The 18,984-nt window shown below is 33.2% G+C and overlaps 1 protein-coding gene across 1 annotated transcript in view; it reads right to left on the reverse strand.

The window, feature by feature from the left end:
- LOC108550678 (putative mediator of RNA polymerase II transcription subunit 12) overlaps positions 1 to 312 on the reverse strand; it is a 38,657-nt gene extending 38,345 nt beyond the window's left edge. The window contains exon 1 of the mRNA XM_017904483.1: positions 240 to 312. Coding sequence (XP_017759972.1) covers positions 240 to 257 — 18 coding nt within the window. The 5' untranslated portion in view covers positions 258 to 312. The remainder of the gene's footprint in view (positions 1 to 239) is intronic.
- Between the last annotated feature and the right edge of the window lie 18,672 nt (positions 313 to 18,984).

Genomic DNA, 18,984 nt, shown 5'->3' on the forward strand with positions numbered 1-18,984 from the left:
CAGCAGACGAAAAATCCAGCTGTGTGCCTACCTCTATGCCCCCGCAAGTCGTGTGCGAGTACAAGCTAGCGTGGTCAACCTAGTGACCTGGTACATTGGACGCTATCAACGATGAACCAGCACAGGGACACCTACCCGACCTATACAGGACCCACCCCGCGTCAAAGCTCGCGTGGCAAGAGATCGACACGTGTACGATGTTGATATAGGAAGCAAAGAAAGTGGTTTTGTGTACATACCAAAGTTATAATCCTCATGGTGCACGCGTCGGAAACGAGGAGGGTACAGGTAGCCGGGAACGATCCTCCGAGAGTTTCACTGAGAGAGTGCAGTCGTATAGTACGGAGCTCGGTCCTTTATAACCTATACGAACGCTTTTGCTTATAGTGGGGGCTTCCACGGCTAGTAACCGCGTCCTCTTGGACACGGCGTGTAACAGCCGCAAATTAGATTCCCCAGAGGCCGGGCGACGGCATGGCCATTGCCAAACCAGAACGCCACGGGGCCTGACATTGCCAAATTGTATGGGAGTGCGTGAAACGTAACGTTGCATTATGTGAACGTGCGTGGACGCCTGCAGGAATATAGGTCGAGCTCGCACGCTGATCGAGAGAAGAGTTTTATAATCGCGAATCGATAATGATCTAGCCGGGAAGTGCTCTTTCGCGTAGGTCGCATTTCGATTCGCGGCTGACCCGATGACGCAAGGTGGAGCGATTTCGAGTAGGTTCTAAGGTGTAACGCGTTTTAGGTTAGCTTCCCATTTGTATGGGCTAGGTGACGACGTTGCGGAACGGATTATACGAGGATTCTTTTCCTCCACTCGAAATTTACGCGGCCAAGTCGAGTCTTTGTCTGATCCATGGGTGATATAACGTTAGCTTGTTAGGCTTATATTATTTGCTAATGACATGCCTATCTTTTCTGAGTAATTAAATGTTTCTAATGGGCAGGTTCTGGTGAGCGGTTTTTCGTTATGTGTGCAGCGTATTTATCTATCTTCGGTATTTTTATCTGTTGAGGTCTTAATTGATAAACTTATTTTTCAATGTAGTTTTCTAATTGCGATTCCCTGCTTGGTCTATCGATGTTGCGCATCGTGATCCTAGCTTGATTCGACTTTTAATTCTCTTCGTTTGCCGAGAATTTTGTGTTTTTCAGGTAAGGTGATAAATCACTGGATCTGCTAGAAAGTATGAAATAGTAATTTATGGGTGCACGTGGAACATCTTCTGACGTAATGGCTTATCTTTTCTTAGCTTTACATTCAAATGTTTCGGAATTCCTATGATGTACCATTAATGGAAATATTAACAAGGAATAAAAAGTTGCAATTTTGCAGAGTCTATAGTATAGTTAATTTTCAATCAAATACCACGTCACAGGATCCTCATCTCAATAATAATAATTAATAATTAATAACAATGATTAATACTAATACTAATAATAATTATTAGTAATAATTAGTCATCCTAGAATAATAATAATTAGTCATTAGTCATCGTATAATTATAACAGTAACAAGTTCTTAATCTATACATTTAATTTTAATTCCCATGTGTCATCGAATTGACATAATTAAATAATTGAAAACCATTAATGGAAATATTAATAAGGAATAACAAATTATAATTTTGTAGAGTCTATATTATAGTTAATTTTCAAATATCACGTCACAGGATTCTCATCTCAATAATAATAATTAATAATCTATAATTAATACTAATAATAATTAATAATTAATAATAATAATTAATAGTAATAACTAATCATTCTAGAATAATAATAATTAGTCATTAGCCACCGCACTATATGTAATAATTAACAATTAATAGTGATAATTAATAGTAATAATTAACAATTAATAATTAGTCATTCTAGAATAATAATAATGATAATCAATAGTAATAATTAACAATTAATAATAATAATTAATAATAGTAATTAATAGTAATAATCAGTCATCCTAGAATAATAATAATTAGTCCTCAGTCATAATGCAATCGTAACAGTAACAAGTTCTCGATCTATACATTTAATTCTAATTCCCATGTGTCATCAAATGGGCATAATAAAATAATTGAAAACAATCACACACTTTCCAATCCACTCTCCTATTGACCAAGTTTTAATTTCTATACCCAATTCCTTTCCTATTAAATAATTATATATTTAATTCCACTTATTCCTCCTTCAACCTCTACATTATTCATTCAATTACGATATTTGCGTGCCATAAAATTATTCGTCGAAATAATCGGAAAGTCAGCCACAAACGAGTCTCATCAATTACCAAGAAATTATTCATACACATCCTTTCATTGACGAATGTCCTCCATCCAACTAACGCATTTATCATCGCGATATTAACGCGATTGACAGAATAGTTATGGTAAAACGTTACCAGAAGCTTTCTCACGTGCTATAACTACAGAACCGTATCCTCCAATACATAAAACCATTACTCACGAATTTTCTCGAAAATAGGAAGCTTAGTATCCCTTCTCCTCCCTCATTGAAGAGGTTCCAGGTGTTAATTAATAGTGTTTTAATCGCGATGAACGCTCTCCATACGGTATTCCTATTGGAAGAAAGTGCCGGTGTGTATCGCGTGGTACAATCATCGACGATATCTAAAACGTCTTGAAAATGCTGCATCTTAATTTGGGAGAGTCGTAATTGATGTTTCTACTTCACACGCCGCGCGGAACACGCGCGCCATCTGAAACGTTCAGAGATCGGTCCGCGCTTTCGCTGATCCCGCCAACCGTATACCTCGAGGATTATTATTTATTATTATTCGTTATCAATCCGGTCGATTTATTCGTATTCGTGCACGCGATTTTGAAACACTTGGAACGTCCGAATATCGGTCGAAAATTGGCGTTAAATCGACTTTAAAGTGGTTAGGTGCGAAGTATTTTATCTTTGCTCTCAGCTCCAGCGAGTCGAGATCGAGATTGCATTCAGGCGCACGTGAAGAATCGTAAGTTAGTTTGAATTACGATAACTCCGTGTATGGATATTCTTCGATGCACGTGAGGATAATATGTAAATCGTCTTTTTATTATAGGTTATGTAGGAAGCGATGAATTTTGCGTCTAAACTCTCCAAAGGTATGGTTATTTGTCTGGTGATTTAACAGTTGATTAAAACACTAGATTCCAGATTAATGAATATCTGGTAATTTGAAATTACATATATGAAAATTCGTGCTTTAATTAGGAAATATCTGGGTACGTACATGAGGCCTGATTGAGGCAACTGAATTAGTACTTCGTTATTATATACATGCCTAAAGAGGTAATTAGAGGGAGATTTTATGTTGTAATTAACATACTCGCAGTGTTAAATAATGGAGAACTTGGCATGAAACTAAAAGAATTAGCTCATAATACACCAGAAGTATAATATTATTCAGGAACTATCGTGACTTGCATATTCCTTCTCATAATTGTGAATTCTAAAAATTATTGCAATCTCTCCTGTGTGCTTGGAAATTGAATCCTTAACTTTTGCATCGTTTTATACCTATGCTATGAATAGTTATACCTTATATCAAGTACCTCATTATAGAAACTGAAAGACATATCCATGTTGATATGTCATCGATATGTCAGGCCACATACCTAATTACACTCTCCAAAAACGTGGTATCAAGAACGTGTGAACAATTTGCGAATAAGTATATCCTCTCAAGATCTAGTCACAATGTATACCAATATTACTATTATAATGAGACAATTAATTAAAAGTCTGTCTGACTACATATACCATACATTTTCTCACACAATTGACATACTTCTGTTAACCTGTGTAAATTGCATTTGTTTTTGTATGGCAACTAGTCATACATTTTAATCTTCAGTCTAGAAACTGGGTGTCACTGACAGGTATTAGAAATGCCATACCTAAACACTGACTGGTACCCATGTACCATAATCCCCTACCAAATACCCAACTATATTTTCCAGAAAATGTAACACATTAGGGACGTGTGAAGGAATTTGCGAGTGACCTCATCTTTGCAATGATAGATTTCTGTCAAAATCTAGTCGGCACGTGTCCCCTATAACTGTCACAACAAGATACTGAATTAAAATCATGTTCTAAGAGCTAGATACAGTAGCCATGGGATACCTAGAAACTGGGTGTCACTGACAAGGTATTAGAAATACCATTTCTAGACACTGGCTAGTATCATAATCCTCCATCAAATATCCAACTATATTTTCCGAAAAATGTAACACTCCAGGGACGTGTGAAGAAATTTGCGAGTGACCCAATCTTTGTAATGACAGAATTCTGCCAAAATCTAGTCGTCACGTGACCCCTATAACTATCGCACCAAAATAGTCATTTAAAATCAGTACTACTTCTAGAGCCATCGAGTACCTAGAAAGTGGGTGTCAGTGACCAGGTATTAGAAATACTACTCCTTGACATTGACTAGTATCATAATCCCCTACTAAATACCCAACTATATTTTCCAGAAAATGTAACACACCAGGGACGTGTGGAGAAATTAGCAAGTGACCTCATCATCGCAATGACAGAATTCTGCCAAAATCTAGTCGTCCCGTGTCCCTATAACTGTGGTACCAATATTAAATTAAAATCAGTACTACTTCTAGAGCCATCGAATACCTAGAAACTGGATATCAGTGACCAGGTATTAGAAATACCATTCTTAGACACTGACTAGTATCATAATCCCCTACCAAAATATCCAACTATATTTTCCAGAAAATGTAACATACTAGAGACGTGTGAAGAAATTAGTAAGTAAACCTATCTTCGCAATGACAGAATTCTGCCAAAATCTAGTCGTCACGTGTCCCTATAACTATCGTGCCAAGCTAGTCAATTAAAATCAGTACCACTTCTAGAGGTAGGAATAGCAGCCATCGAATACTTAGAAGCTGGGTGTCACTAATGAGCTATTAGAAATGCTACTCCTAGACATAATCCCCTACCAAATACCCAACTATATTTTCCAGAAAATGTAACACACCAGGGACGTCTAAAGAAATTTGCGAGTGACCCCATCTTCGCATTGACAGAATTCTGCCAAAATCTAGTCGTCACGTGTCCCTTATAACTATCGCATCAAGCTACTGAATTAAAATCAGGTTCTAAGAGCTAGAAACAGTAGCCATCGGATACTCCCATAATGTAGAAAGCGAGTCTCACGAAACAGCCATGGAACTCCGTATTTCTTGACTACATTAGGTGGACTTTGAATGCAAAAGCTGGATGAAATGAATAACGCGAAGAACCTGCTTTATCGGTGATGATTTATACACGATCCCAGAGCCGGTTTCTCGGAAGAAAATGCACTTACCTACTTTCATTACTAGGATCAGTCGACGATCGAGCTCACTTTCGGTATCATCAATGGAGAGGCCAGGCGAATGGATGCACGGACGAGACTCGTTTACGTCGTCCTTCGCAGCAGGATTGCGATTTACCGTTCTAACGAGACTCGTCCCTAGCTGGGCTCAGTTCATTACCAATGTTACTACGAGTCGTGTATATTTTACGGAGCGGTTTCCACTGATGGGATCGTGTAGTCGTTGCGGCGATGTTAGGTAGAAACGGGAAATTCGTTGTAATTCATGCGGTAATTTGCATAGGATGTTGCTTTCATGAACGGGCATTTGTGAATGAAATGTAGGTGCTGTGGCCGGTTAGGAGTACAGTAAGATGTTTGGGAGAGATGAAGTATACTTCTTCTGTGTTTTGACAGCGATGATAGTAAAAGTTATGGCAGTATGTTTTATATGTTGATTTAATTTATGGTATAATTACTTCGATATACTAATAATATTTTTTTGTAATGCTAAATGTTATTAATATGGGAATATTATAGTAACACTATGGTTAATAATGGTATTATTTACGAAATTAATGATATTATAAACGTACAATATATTATAATTAAAATTAAAATTAAAATTAAAAGTTATGGTAGTATATTTTATTTTATATGTGGAATTTAATTTATGGTATTACTAATTTGATATATTAGTAATGCTTCTTGTGATACTAAATATTAATATAAAGCTACTATAATAATACTATGATTAATAATGGTATTATTTACGAAGCTAATGATATTATAAGTGTATAATATATTATAATTAAAATTAAAATCAAAAGTTATAGTAGTATATTTCATATGTGAAATTTAATTTATGGCATTATTGATTTGATATATTAATGATGCTTATTGTGATGCTAAATGTTATTAATATAGGACTATTATGATAATACTATGATTAACAAAAGGTATTATTTACGAAACTATTGATATTATAAAACCATATTATAATTAAAATTAAAATCAAAAGTTATGGTAGTATATTTTATATATAGAATTTAATTTATGCTATTATTAATTTGATATATTAGTAATGCTTATTGTGATAAGATAATGCTAAATGTTAATATAAAACTATCTAATAATACTATGATTAATAATTGTATTATTTATGAAACTAGTGATATTATAAATGTATATTATAATTAAAATTAATATGTGAAATAGTATAATTTAATTAGTACATTTGTTAAATTAATGATACCATATCATAGTTTAATGATTAAGCAATTTTTCAATAATTAGTATGTTATAATTTAGCTGTAATTCATATTACAATTTTCATTTATATCAATTAGTGCATGAGATTTAAAATATATCGAGTTAATTAACTTTAATTATTAATTAGTTTTATGTTTCATTTAATTTTATACTAGGTATTTTAGTTTATTTAGTTTACAGTATCCTTAGGTTTCCTCTTCTAGAGATTATCTTTTTACACAATTCCCAGCTACACGATTTTTTTAACACGTTTTACACACATTTTCACTTTTCCTTCTTTTTATGTGTTTTACTCATTTTTACTTCGTTTTTCTCACGCATTTTACTTACTTTCACATAGTTCCCAGAAAATGTCACGAAAATTCAATTATAAGAAAACGATATATATATATATTCCTTGTAATATAATAGAAAGTGATGATGAATAAAATATCAGTTTTTTTTTTTACATAAATAACTGATTCCTTTCATTTTATTCTTTTATTTAATAAAATCCTTTAAGCGAATAGATATATTTATATTCTTTTTTTTTTAATTATTTTTAGAATAGTTTTATACAATTTTTATTATTTTCTTTTGCATGCTATACATTCACCTAACTTTATATTTGTTTAGTATACCCCTACACAGGTGCGGATAATTAATATAATTAAACTACTTTTAAATTTCCTTTATTATCGAAAACTATATATATAATCTCCATATGTAAAATTTCATAAGAAAATTACTCCTCTCGTTACCATTTCTTTTCTCCGAGTTAAACATCAGGCAGAATTTCTAGTAATGAATCATTTTATATAACCCATACCCAGTGCTTAGGAATATTTTACATTATTCGCAGAAATGGTAAAATGAACACATAATCATCGATCAGTTACTTTTACCCGAGAAAGTAACGATAATTAATTACGAGCAATATAGTAAACTCCAAATAAACATATAATACTCGAATAATTAACATTTTTATCAATATTACCTCGAAATATACAAAATTGAACATTCTATTAAATAAACGATGTAATTTAAAAAAATTTTAATTAAATTAGAGACTACATAGAGACAAAGACAAAATAAGGATAACTAATTACGAGTAATACAGTAAACTCCAAATAAACATATAATACTCGAATAATTAACATTTTTGTCAATATTATCACGAAATATACAAAATTTAACATCCTATGAAATAAACGATAAAATTTAAAAAAATTTTAATTAAATTAGAGACTACATAGAGACAAAGACAAAATAAAGATAACTAATTACGAGTAATACAGTAAACTCCAAATAAACATATAATACTCGAATAATTAACATTTTTGTCAATATTATCACGAAATATACAAAATTTAACATCCTATGAAATAAACGATAAAATTTAAAAAAATTTTAATTAAATTAGAGACTACATAGAGACAAAGACAAAATAAAGATAACTAATTACGAGTAATACAGTAAACTCCAAATAAACATATAATACTCGAATAATTAACATTATTATCATTATTATCTCGAAATATACAAAATTGATGAAATAATCGATAAAATTTTAAAAAATTTTAATTAAATTAGAGACTACATAGAGACAAAGACAAAATAAAGATAATTAATTACAAGCAATATAGTAAACTCGAAATAAACATATAATACTCGAATAATTAACATTTTTACCAATATTATCTTGAAATATATCAAATTTAACATCCTACGAGATAAACGATACAATTAAAAAAATGTTAATCAAATTAGAGACTACATATTTCAAGTGTCGATGACATTTGACGAATAAAAATAAATAAATGTCATGTCCACTTCTTCATATCAATATTCGTGCAAACTGTTAGAGAAAAGGAACAAGCATGAGTACAGATATTAGTTTAATCACCTCGTCGACGTGCATATTATCCATACATAGGAATATTTTTTAACATGACGTCGAACCGATCCAACAGTTACTCGGCCGGCCGTCTTAGAACTTTCCAAGGGGAAAGTTCTTTTCACGAGACCGTTTTCGCGCTCGTGGCTGCAATAGTTCATTTACAATTTCATTTGATATCTTCGTTCCCTTATCTCGACCCGCGTCGCTGTTTCGCAGCATAAAATGTTTCCAGCGATCTTCTTCGACGCACGTAATTGCCTCCAAGATAGCGCAGTACTTTTGATACAACGTAAGTTAACCATTTGCACTAGACGACTTTTTCGTTACAGAAAAATAATAATTCGAAGACTTTCTATCATAGAGTCGACGATATTTTTAAAACGGTAAAGGAGAAATCATATGCAAATTAAGACAGAGAATTATTTTTCTTCGATATTCCACACATCGTTAGATAATTTTAAATTTGATATATTAACTAACGTCAATCTTTAGAATCTGATTAAATGGCGACTGAGAGTCACCTCTCGAGTGCAAAGGGTTAACTTTATCCACGTGAAATTTTACTTTACGTTTTTCAGTAAATTTCACGTGCCTCTGCTAAATTGAAATCGTTCTCTTTTTCGTCGGATTTCATTGCTGCTAAATTGGTGTTAATTAATATAATTTATTTTTTCGCAGTTGGTTGGAAAAAAGAACAATTACCGATAGCTTCTTCGCGTTGGTTTCGTTTAGCTTTGCTAATTCGCGTTCAGTAATATGCAATATCGTTTTATTGGAATGGCAACGAAGATTAGTGAAACTCAACTTCCAATTTAGGCCAAGGATCAGTAGATCATTAACAGTGGAAGCAACGAGTTGTAAAGGTGAACTTATATACAGTGTAAATAGATAGGCATGACTGGAATAAATATTTTTACATTAACAAAGTTGAATGTTAATTTTGTTAACTGTATTTCGATAAGTTTATACGAAGTATTTTCAATAAGTTAATAAATGAAGTAGTATTAGTATAGTAAAGTATATATAAAGTATAGTAATTAGTGTAGTAAAATATTCCTTCTTTTCAATGGTTTCCATTTTGAACACGATATCGCATTCTGTAAGCTTGTCTGAAGAAGAAAGCATGGAACATAATTGTCAATATAGTTTTCATTTCAATATATAGGATTTCACAGCCACGTAGTCATTACTCGCTTCTCTAGTCTCGACAGTGCCGTAGCTACGCGTAATCCTAGTACCAAGTGCAATGATATAATAATATAAATAAGTTTAAAGGGAGTGTTGAAAATTTAGAATACATAGGAAATATCTTAAACTTATTACTGACTTATATATAACCTATAATTAACTAATAACAAATTAATGACTAGTTTATAATTAATTTATAGCCAATATTTTAACTTTGGTGCGTAGCTCTTAGCTTGGTATCGTTTCCGATACCAATTACCAGGTCTCACCACGAGGAGGTGACTACGCATCGAGACCCGACATGCGCCCTAGTGGCGCAACCTACTGGCGCTATCCGTATCAAAGGTAGCCTAATCTAACTTGGAGCGAACGAAGTTAAAGCGAAGCTACTGACACTTTATTAAATATCGTGTCTTACAAAAGAGACGCGATTATTCGAAAGATCGACTAGCCTACGCGACGCACTCCCGTGTACAAGCAACTTATAAGAACAATCGCGTTATCGCGAGAACAATTATGTTCTGTTTGGTAGCGAGAGGGACAGAGAATTTATATATTTCGCTCCAAGTTAGGTGGCTTACCTGTGAACAGATAACGTGCACATGAGACTTAGTCTAGAAATCTATCTTATAAACACTTACAACTACTTAAGTATAAACACACGCATCCCACGTCGTCCAATGATGTCATAAAAAATCTGAAATACTGAAACAAAAAAGATTAATAATAAATTAGTACAACATAATAAATATGAAACAAATATAAACCATAATGATTAACTAAATGGAATAAACAATCCTAAGATGAGACATGAAGAACCCAACGATGAGACATAAACAACCCAACGATGAGACATTCGAATATTGTACGAAATATTCGAATTTTCAATTAGGGATAAATAGAAACGAAGAAAGATTGAAATCTGAAAAGAAAAAATAAATTTGACCTGAAAGAAAAATTATTATTAAATTATAGAAGAGGAAACTAATAAACCAACGATGAGACATGAAGAACCCAACGATGTGACATAAACAACCCAACGATGAGACATTCGAATATTATACGAAATATTCGAATGTCCAAATAAAAATAAATAGAAGCAAAGAAATAAAATCTGAAAGAAAAAAAAATAATTAATAGCTGCAAAAAGAAAAAATAATTAAAACCTGAAAAAAAATAATTAATATCTGAAAATAATAAAAAATTAAACCTGGAAGTAAAAATTATTATTAAATTGTTTAATGGGGTGGGATGAGGGTGGGGTGGCTAACCCCAACCTCATTTCGGACCCCCACCCCTCGCGCACTATGATATTTAGATGTTACACTTCCGAAGTCGAACCGACAAATGACTTTTACCTCGTCGCGTCGCCCTTTATATAGCCACCGATCGGCCGAGTCCCCCACTCCAATCCGAAATTTCTAAATTTCGATAATTTTATTAATTATTAATTTTCCACTCTCATAGCCAATAATTTATTAATTTTTCCACTTTTATTATAAATACACGGTGCGAGCAATTTGTTAATAACAATATTAATTTGTTATTAACAATATGTTTAATAATTTATAAACTTCTTTGCAAATTATAAGTACATCTTTATATACGTACGTTATAAGTACAAGCAATAACCGATAATTTATTAATTTTGTCACTTTTATTATTAATTTACATTATGGACAATTTGTTGTTAACAATATTAATTTTTTATTTTCTTATTTTATTCTCTTCTTATTTTCTAAATTTCTTAATTTCTTACAAACTTTTTGTAAATTATACGTACATTTTGACATACATTCGTTATTAGTTCAAGTAATAGCCTATATTTTATTAATTTTTCCACTTTTATTATATATTTACGTTGCGAACAATTTGTTATTAACAATCAGTGTAGTCATTTATAAATGTTGTTCAAAGTATGTGTACTTTTTGTCATAAGTACATTATAAGTTCCAGTAATAAAATAAATTATTACACGAAAAGTAAAAACATTAGAAAATTTATTCCTATCTTAAAAATTACATGGAAGTTTATTTTTAACTATTTTATATTAAAAACTCATATATTGAATAATGAAACTGCTTCAACTTACAATTGCTTTAAATAAATATCTTATAATTTTTGCGATTCGTCTAAAATAATACATTTACAGCATATACATATGATATATTCAAAAAATGAGATCTACGGTATCTACTAAAAATTGCAATATTGATTATTTCAATAACAAACTAAAATAAAATAAAGTATCTAAACCCATCTATCTCAAAAATCCAAAATCTAACAATCAAACTATTTTCACATTTCGAATAAATATCCTAATTTTAATTCAAATAAATACAAATGAAAATGCAATATGGATAATGTCAATAATAAATTAATACATAACAAAGTATACTAACCAATGCACAGCGAACCTAACATCATTTCGAAAGGAGGCATGCCGACCAGCTGGATTCCAATATCAGACACCAGCTCCGGGCACGCTGTCACTCATTGACGTGAAAATTCTTCGTCAGCAGGTCACGAAAGCTTGCATCAATCGATTTCAGCGATGACGATAAATTCAGTCAAAGTGGAAGGCAGGTAACTATGGCCTGCCTTCGATGTCGAAATCTGCGGGCGCATTTTGCGTGACTCGCTTAGACGATAATGATACGTCTCCTATCACCGCTCGATACAGTTTCTTCTCCCAACGAGCTAACGAGCGGCAATGCCTTCACGTAACATCATGGACAGCCAGTTTCGCGATTACCATTCGTCATTGTCAAAATTGCCAGCGCAATGACCGCTGGTACGCTCACAATCACCTGGAACGCGGAAGGAAGCCCTAACGTGATACCTCTGGGCTCTAACTTTCTATCAGCCAAAGTCACCGGGGCTAGGCTGGATATTGTTGTATGGGGTTACGCAAGCCGCGAATCTTCGTATGACGTTACACCTGTGCCACGAACGTGATGGCTGTAACCTCGTTGCAGGCTGAAGAAGGTCAATGCACATGGAGTAATGCTCACCTCGAACAGAGGTGCATCATGATACGATCGTTTGGCGCGGAGCCAGCTGTTTGGCCTGTAATCCCTCACGCCAAGCTCATACTAATTCCTCGATTCCTCGGTCATATGTCGAATTTTAGTCCAGCTTATGCATCCTTTCGATTGTGCATTTGTCAAGTGCATTAATATGTAATACTGATGGCGACGTTGCGTTTGTTGCAGGGTTTTGCAAGATGACTCGATGGGAGGAAGAGGGGTATGAAGGATATTGAAGAATGGTGAGATGGTCTTTTGGTATGATTGGTGAGTTATATTTTAGTAAATAAATAAATATATATACATCGAATTATAAATATAATATATTTTTTATAATATTTTGTATAATGTATTTAAATATAATATATTTATTGCATTTGTCAAGTGCATCAATATGTAATACTGATGGAGACATTACGTTTGTTACAGGGTTTTGCAAGGTGACTCGGTGGGAGGAAGAGGAAGAGGGGTGAGTTATATTTAAATAAATATATATATAAATAAATAAGTAATATTATATTTAAGTAAGTAAATAAATAAATATTGGTGAGCTATATTTAGGTAAATAAGTATGTAAAAATATATACACCAAATTATAATATATTTTTTTATAATATTATATATAATATATTTAAACATAATTACTTTTTATAATATTCTATATAATATATTTTTTATAATATTTTAAATAATATATTCTTTATAATATATTTATTATATTCGGTATGAAACAAAATTTTGAGATACATTTGAGAAAAAGAATTTGTATGGAAATAGTCTCAGGGTTTTGGATTTATTGTCAGATTTTCTTCGAATTTTCTTCGTATGTGCCTGTGATTAAGAGAGTGGTCTAAGTCACTTATATTTGCTCCTGAAATATTAAAAGCTTCGGTTTTTAAATACGTCATGAATTATAAAATTAATCGCGATGTAGCTGCAAACTCGATCTAACGATTCAATTTTTCACTGTTTTATAGAAAATAAATATATTTTATCGTAATATAAACAAATGCAACGCGAAATAAATAATAAAATCGTTCCTCTTAAATCGATGACTTAGACCACTTTCTTAATTATAGGCACATATATTCTCGACAGTTGCGTCTTATATTAGCTGCAGTATTATTTTTCTAGTCTAAATTCAACGTGTGCATTTCATTCGACGAAAGTGTGAGAGATAAGTGTCGGAATACTTTCATAAGTGATTGTATGTTTTAGAGGCTTATACTTATGTTTCCTTAAAGTTAAAGCTTGTTATGGCATGAAAATAGAAAGTAGAGTTAATTTTGAGCATAAATAAATGCACCGGAATTTATCATTATTTTTCTCTTACGAAACAAAATTCTTCATTTTAAAAAGTTTCGTAATACCGTGATAAAATTCAGGTAGAATCACTGGTTGATAGAATCAGAATATTCCTGAAGTACTATATCATATATCAGTATTTAACATACTTCGATGCATCAGTGTTTTAAAAAGGAATTTTAAGAATATTATAAAAATATCAAAATAACTTACGTTTAAATAACTTTTGCAAGATATTATAATGACTCAACTTGTTAAAAATTGACAATTAAATATCGTAGATTCACAGACGCGTGTGCCAAAACTGTCCAGGTTTCTGTAACAATTGCCGAACGACGTGTACACCACGTCGTTGGCGATTCTGTGACGAAAGCATTACGACGTGCGTGACACGTCTTTCCAGCTCAAGTGGTTAAAGCAGGTGTATATGTTCGGTGATTGCAAAAAGGAAAATTCTGTGACCAGTCATTTTGACTGGGTTGGCAGTTCTAGTGTTAAACCCGTCTGGAAGGTAAGGGCCTCCTCCTGGAAGGAGAAAACTCCCTCGACGCAAAGCTCAGGGGTAGAAGGGACACCTCCCTCCAGGTTAGGGTCACCCTCGGTTTATAATAGAGAAAGCTTGAGTTGGACGAGGCTACCTCACGTGGCCTGGACCCGACCTCCTATGACCCATCTGGCTGCCAGACTCTAACGAGTCCTCTAAATCTGACGAAGTGTTCCCTACAGTTACACTTCGACCATTGTATCCTAACAATGTCTAAAAATATCTTACATCAGTTTTATGAGTTTCGGGTTCGTGTTATTCTGTTCTTGTTGCTCTCTCAGTTTTGGTGCCTCAAATCCAATTTCCGCCATTCTACAATATAAGCAAATAACAAGCTGATGTTATTACAAAATATAGCCGAACTCTTTTTACCAAATTCTTTTTCCCAGAAAAATATCGTTGGATGGCGAGCGGTGAAGGACACTAACGATGTATTAAGAGTAGTAGCGAGGCTAATGGGGGTGCAGTTCTACTTCTAAGGGAGTGCATGGAAACGTTTGGGCGGCTTCTTGAAAAGCATAGTGAACGGCAGTATCGAGTCCGACTCGGGCATTTAGCACAAAAGAACAAACGATAGCGCGAAATCCTTTATTGGGATGTCTATGACCATGTCGAATGATAGAGAAGGAAAACCGGTGTATGAAAAGAGATAGTTTGGGCTTTAACACTTTCCGGCCGCTCATTTCTCGGCGCTGGTGAATTTCCCGCGGGTTATACTAGTTGCTGATGGTCATATTTACGCTATTCTTATTATTTAAAAAGGCACTAATATTTGAGACTAACGGCACAAGAATCTGCTTAAAGAATGTCGAGAAAAGAAAAAAAGAAGAGTTACAACAGAAGCATAGTGGAACATTGTGCCGCGCTGAACCAGAGTCACGTCTGCGTGACAGCGGCCGGCAAAGTGTTAAGTAAGGATACTGTTGCGGCCCTAGGACCGCAATGTCCCAGGTCAAGTGGAGGACTGCTTTATGTCCATATTGTAAGCGTCCTTTGACTTGTATATACTCAGCGTCACCTAAATCACCGCTTGGATAAACCGTGACAAGGACCGATATATAACCCTTTAAAATGTCAGGCACAAGGACCTAGATTGTTTAAACAACCACCACCACCGAAAGACGCTGAAACTAATACACATCCCCAATTTTATACCAACCAATCAGTAGACAGTCGAACCTTATAAAACCACAAGGCATTCACGAAAAGATTCTTCCTAAAAACTTCATCACGACTACACCATCGTCATCGAGACCCACCGATAACTCAGTGCAGGAGACTGTCTGCTACTAGAACTCTCTGCAGTTCAACAATAACTAGGCCTAACTCTATCGAGTCAGAGTAGGCCGCATCCCAGCAATATTGCATCGTAATGGGCCTTACAACCCCGTGAAACTCCCCGAGCGAGTTGCAGTGTTCGGGGCGCAACAGATACAAGGGCGTGAGGCAGTCAGAATTGAGAAAAATTGAGAAGTAGGCAGATTTGAATCGAGTTAGAAGACTGAATGTGTGTAGAGACATAATGAATAGAGGATCGTGTGAGAAACTTAGTGTAATATTTTAGTTAAATAGAACCTGTTTTGTTAGAAAAAGGGAGTTATTGTTTGTTCGACGCGCAGGTCTCTGTCTGCATAGCATTAATTTAGCCAAAAATTCTACTATATCAAATATAAGCAGAATGCTCTTGACTGGAGAGATTTCGAATTACGTCGAAAATTGTGTCAGACCATACGTAACGCGTAGCTCACAATGATATTCGCGAACAAACAGATGAATATTCATGGTTTCGAAAAAATACAATAGGCTCGTATTTTTCTTCGAAATCCTTTGAATACGCTCTTTCATCGAGTTAAACTCCGTGAATTACCGCGTATGCATATTTCTCGAGCTGTTCAGAGAATAACCGGTGTTGGGACATCGAGAGGAAATGTCGTTGTACCGTAGAAAACTGCTAAATCGCAACAAAAGGACGCGTCTGGGAACGTAGGAATTTCGGTGGCGTAGATCTTGCGGATAGAACGAAACTTCGCGTTGCTTTTGAGCTTGTCCGCGTGTGAGAAAGTGACTGCAAATTCTATTCTTCGACTTACGCGAATTTCACCATTTTACGATCGGGACGAGACAGCAACGAGTCGGGAGCCTTACTTTGCACCAGCGTAATCCCGGTTGCCGTCAATGCAGGCTTGGCGATCATGCAGATTGCAACTATATTCGCTAATGATCCGATGGTAACTAGTAAATTTATCATTGAAAGGATTAGGTTTTTCGATTAAATTATTATTCGCGTTTGTCTACAGCAGAATTTTCGAATTTGGCAAAATGACTAATTTCAGATATATTTTTAAAAATATCGAGGATTATTGAGATACTATATCATTCTAATAATAAATAGTTATTATTTAGGTTTATAATAGAAAATCAATCACAAGTTGGAGAAATTAAATTGCGAAACTATGCATATGCAACTTTAAATTAAAATAATTATTACAAACAAATTTTATGCCAAATGAAATATTTGCCATATGCATGCAAAACTACTCGTATTTAATCTTAAATTAAAATAATTATTGCGAACAAATTTTATATCCAATAAAATATTTGCTATATGCTTGCAAAACTACGCGTATAAAACTTTAAATTAAAATAATTATTGCACACAAATTTTATATTAAATAATATATCTGCTACATAGATACGAAATTCCGCGTATTTAACTTTAAATTTAAAAAATGATTACAAACAAATTTTATACTAAATAAAATATTTCCTATATGCATGCGAAATTACGCGTATTTAATTTTAAATTAAAATAATTATTACGAACAAATTTTATATCAAATAAAATATTATATTTGCTATATGCTTGCAAAACTACGCGTATAAAACTTTAAATTAAAATAATTATTACGAACAAATTTTATATCAAATAAAATATTATATTTGCTATATGCTTGCAAAACTACGCGTATAAAACTTTAAATTAAAATAATTATTACGAACAAATTTTATATCAAATAAAATATTATATTTGCTATATGCTTGCAAAACTACGCGTATAAAACTTTAAATTAAAATAATTATTACGAACAAATTTTATATCAAATAAAATATTATATTTGCTATATGCTTGCAAAACTACGCGTATAAAACTTTAAATTAAAATAATTATTACGAACAAATTTTATATCAAATAAAATATTATATTTGCTATATGCTTGCAAAACTACGCGTATTTAACTTTAAATTAAAATAATTATAACAAACAAATTTTATATCAAATAAAATATTATATTTGCTATATGCATGCGAAATTACGCGTATTTAACTTTAAATTAAAATAATTATTATAAACGAGTTATAGACTAAATGAAATATTTCCTATGCACATAATTTTGCAAAATAGGTACTTAAGCTTCTCCCACTTTTTTTGATCAAATAATTCTGTTTAAAAGAATATCCAGATATTTTTTTATCTATATACTAAACAAAATATTTCCTATATGCATGCGAAACCACGCGTATTTAACTTTAAATTAAAATAATTATTATAAACGAGTTATAGACTAAATGAAATATTTGCTATGCACATAATTTTATAAAACAGGTGCTTAAGCTTCCCCCACTTCTTTTGAAGAAATAATTCTATTTTAAAAAATATCCAGATATTTTTATCCATAATATATAGCAAGAATACTGGAGAAGAAAAGTGAAGCAATTGGTATAAATTTTCCGCGCTCCTATGATAATCGTCAGCCACGATTTAAGCATCGATACCTGGAACACGGTAAAAATGACTTACGCCACTTTCACAGTCGTTTTCACGTAATTGTCAGCGAACAGAATCGCTAGGTCCGTTTCGTATTTTAAAACGTGACGTAATCACACGGAACCATTGTTACACGTAGCCTAAGCAGACCGTGCGTCCTTTATGTCGAACAAACGTGAAGGTCGACGAAGAAATTTCGTAACTGAAATTCCAATGAGACGGAGTTCCGGCACAAACTTGATACAGTTCGAGCCTGCCTTCTGTTATTTTTATCAGTGAAGAAATAATCTGAAAGGTCGTTTGTTGCAACTGGTCAAGCGAGCTGTGTTGGCTACTGGAAAAACAGGAACAATTAGAAAGTCGGAGGATATATCGTGAATATATTTAACGTGATAGCTTGAAAACGTTTATTAATGTCTCTTTCGCCTTTATTATTATCCTCGTTATTATCATTAACAAAAATTCAAACGAAACGTTCACTTCCGAGTTGCGTAAACTATAATGAGAGTGGTGGGTGAAAATACTTGGGATTTTCGTTCGAAGAATTGCTCGAGCTGCGATTATGAAGAAGGTGTTGTGTTGGTCTCGCGATTTATTCCAATCTATCGTACCTTATAATAATCTAATTACAATACATTATAGTAAGCGTGCTGAATTTATTGTGCAGTC

The sequence above is a fragment of the Eufriesea mexicana genome, unplaced genomic scaffold (genome assembly GCF_001483705.2).
Source record: "Eufriesea mexicana isolate 0111107269 unplaced genomic scaffold, ASM148370v2 scaffold2948, whole genome shotgun sequence".
NCBI classification, from domain to species: Eukaryota; Metazoa; Arthropoda; class Insecta; order Hymenoptera; family Apidae; genus Eufriesea; species Eufriesea mexicana.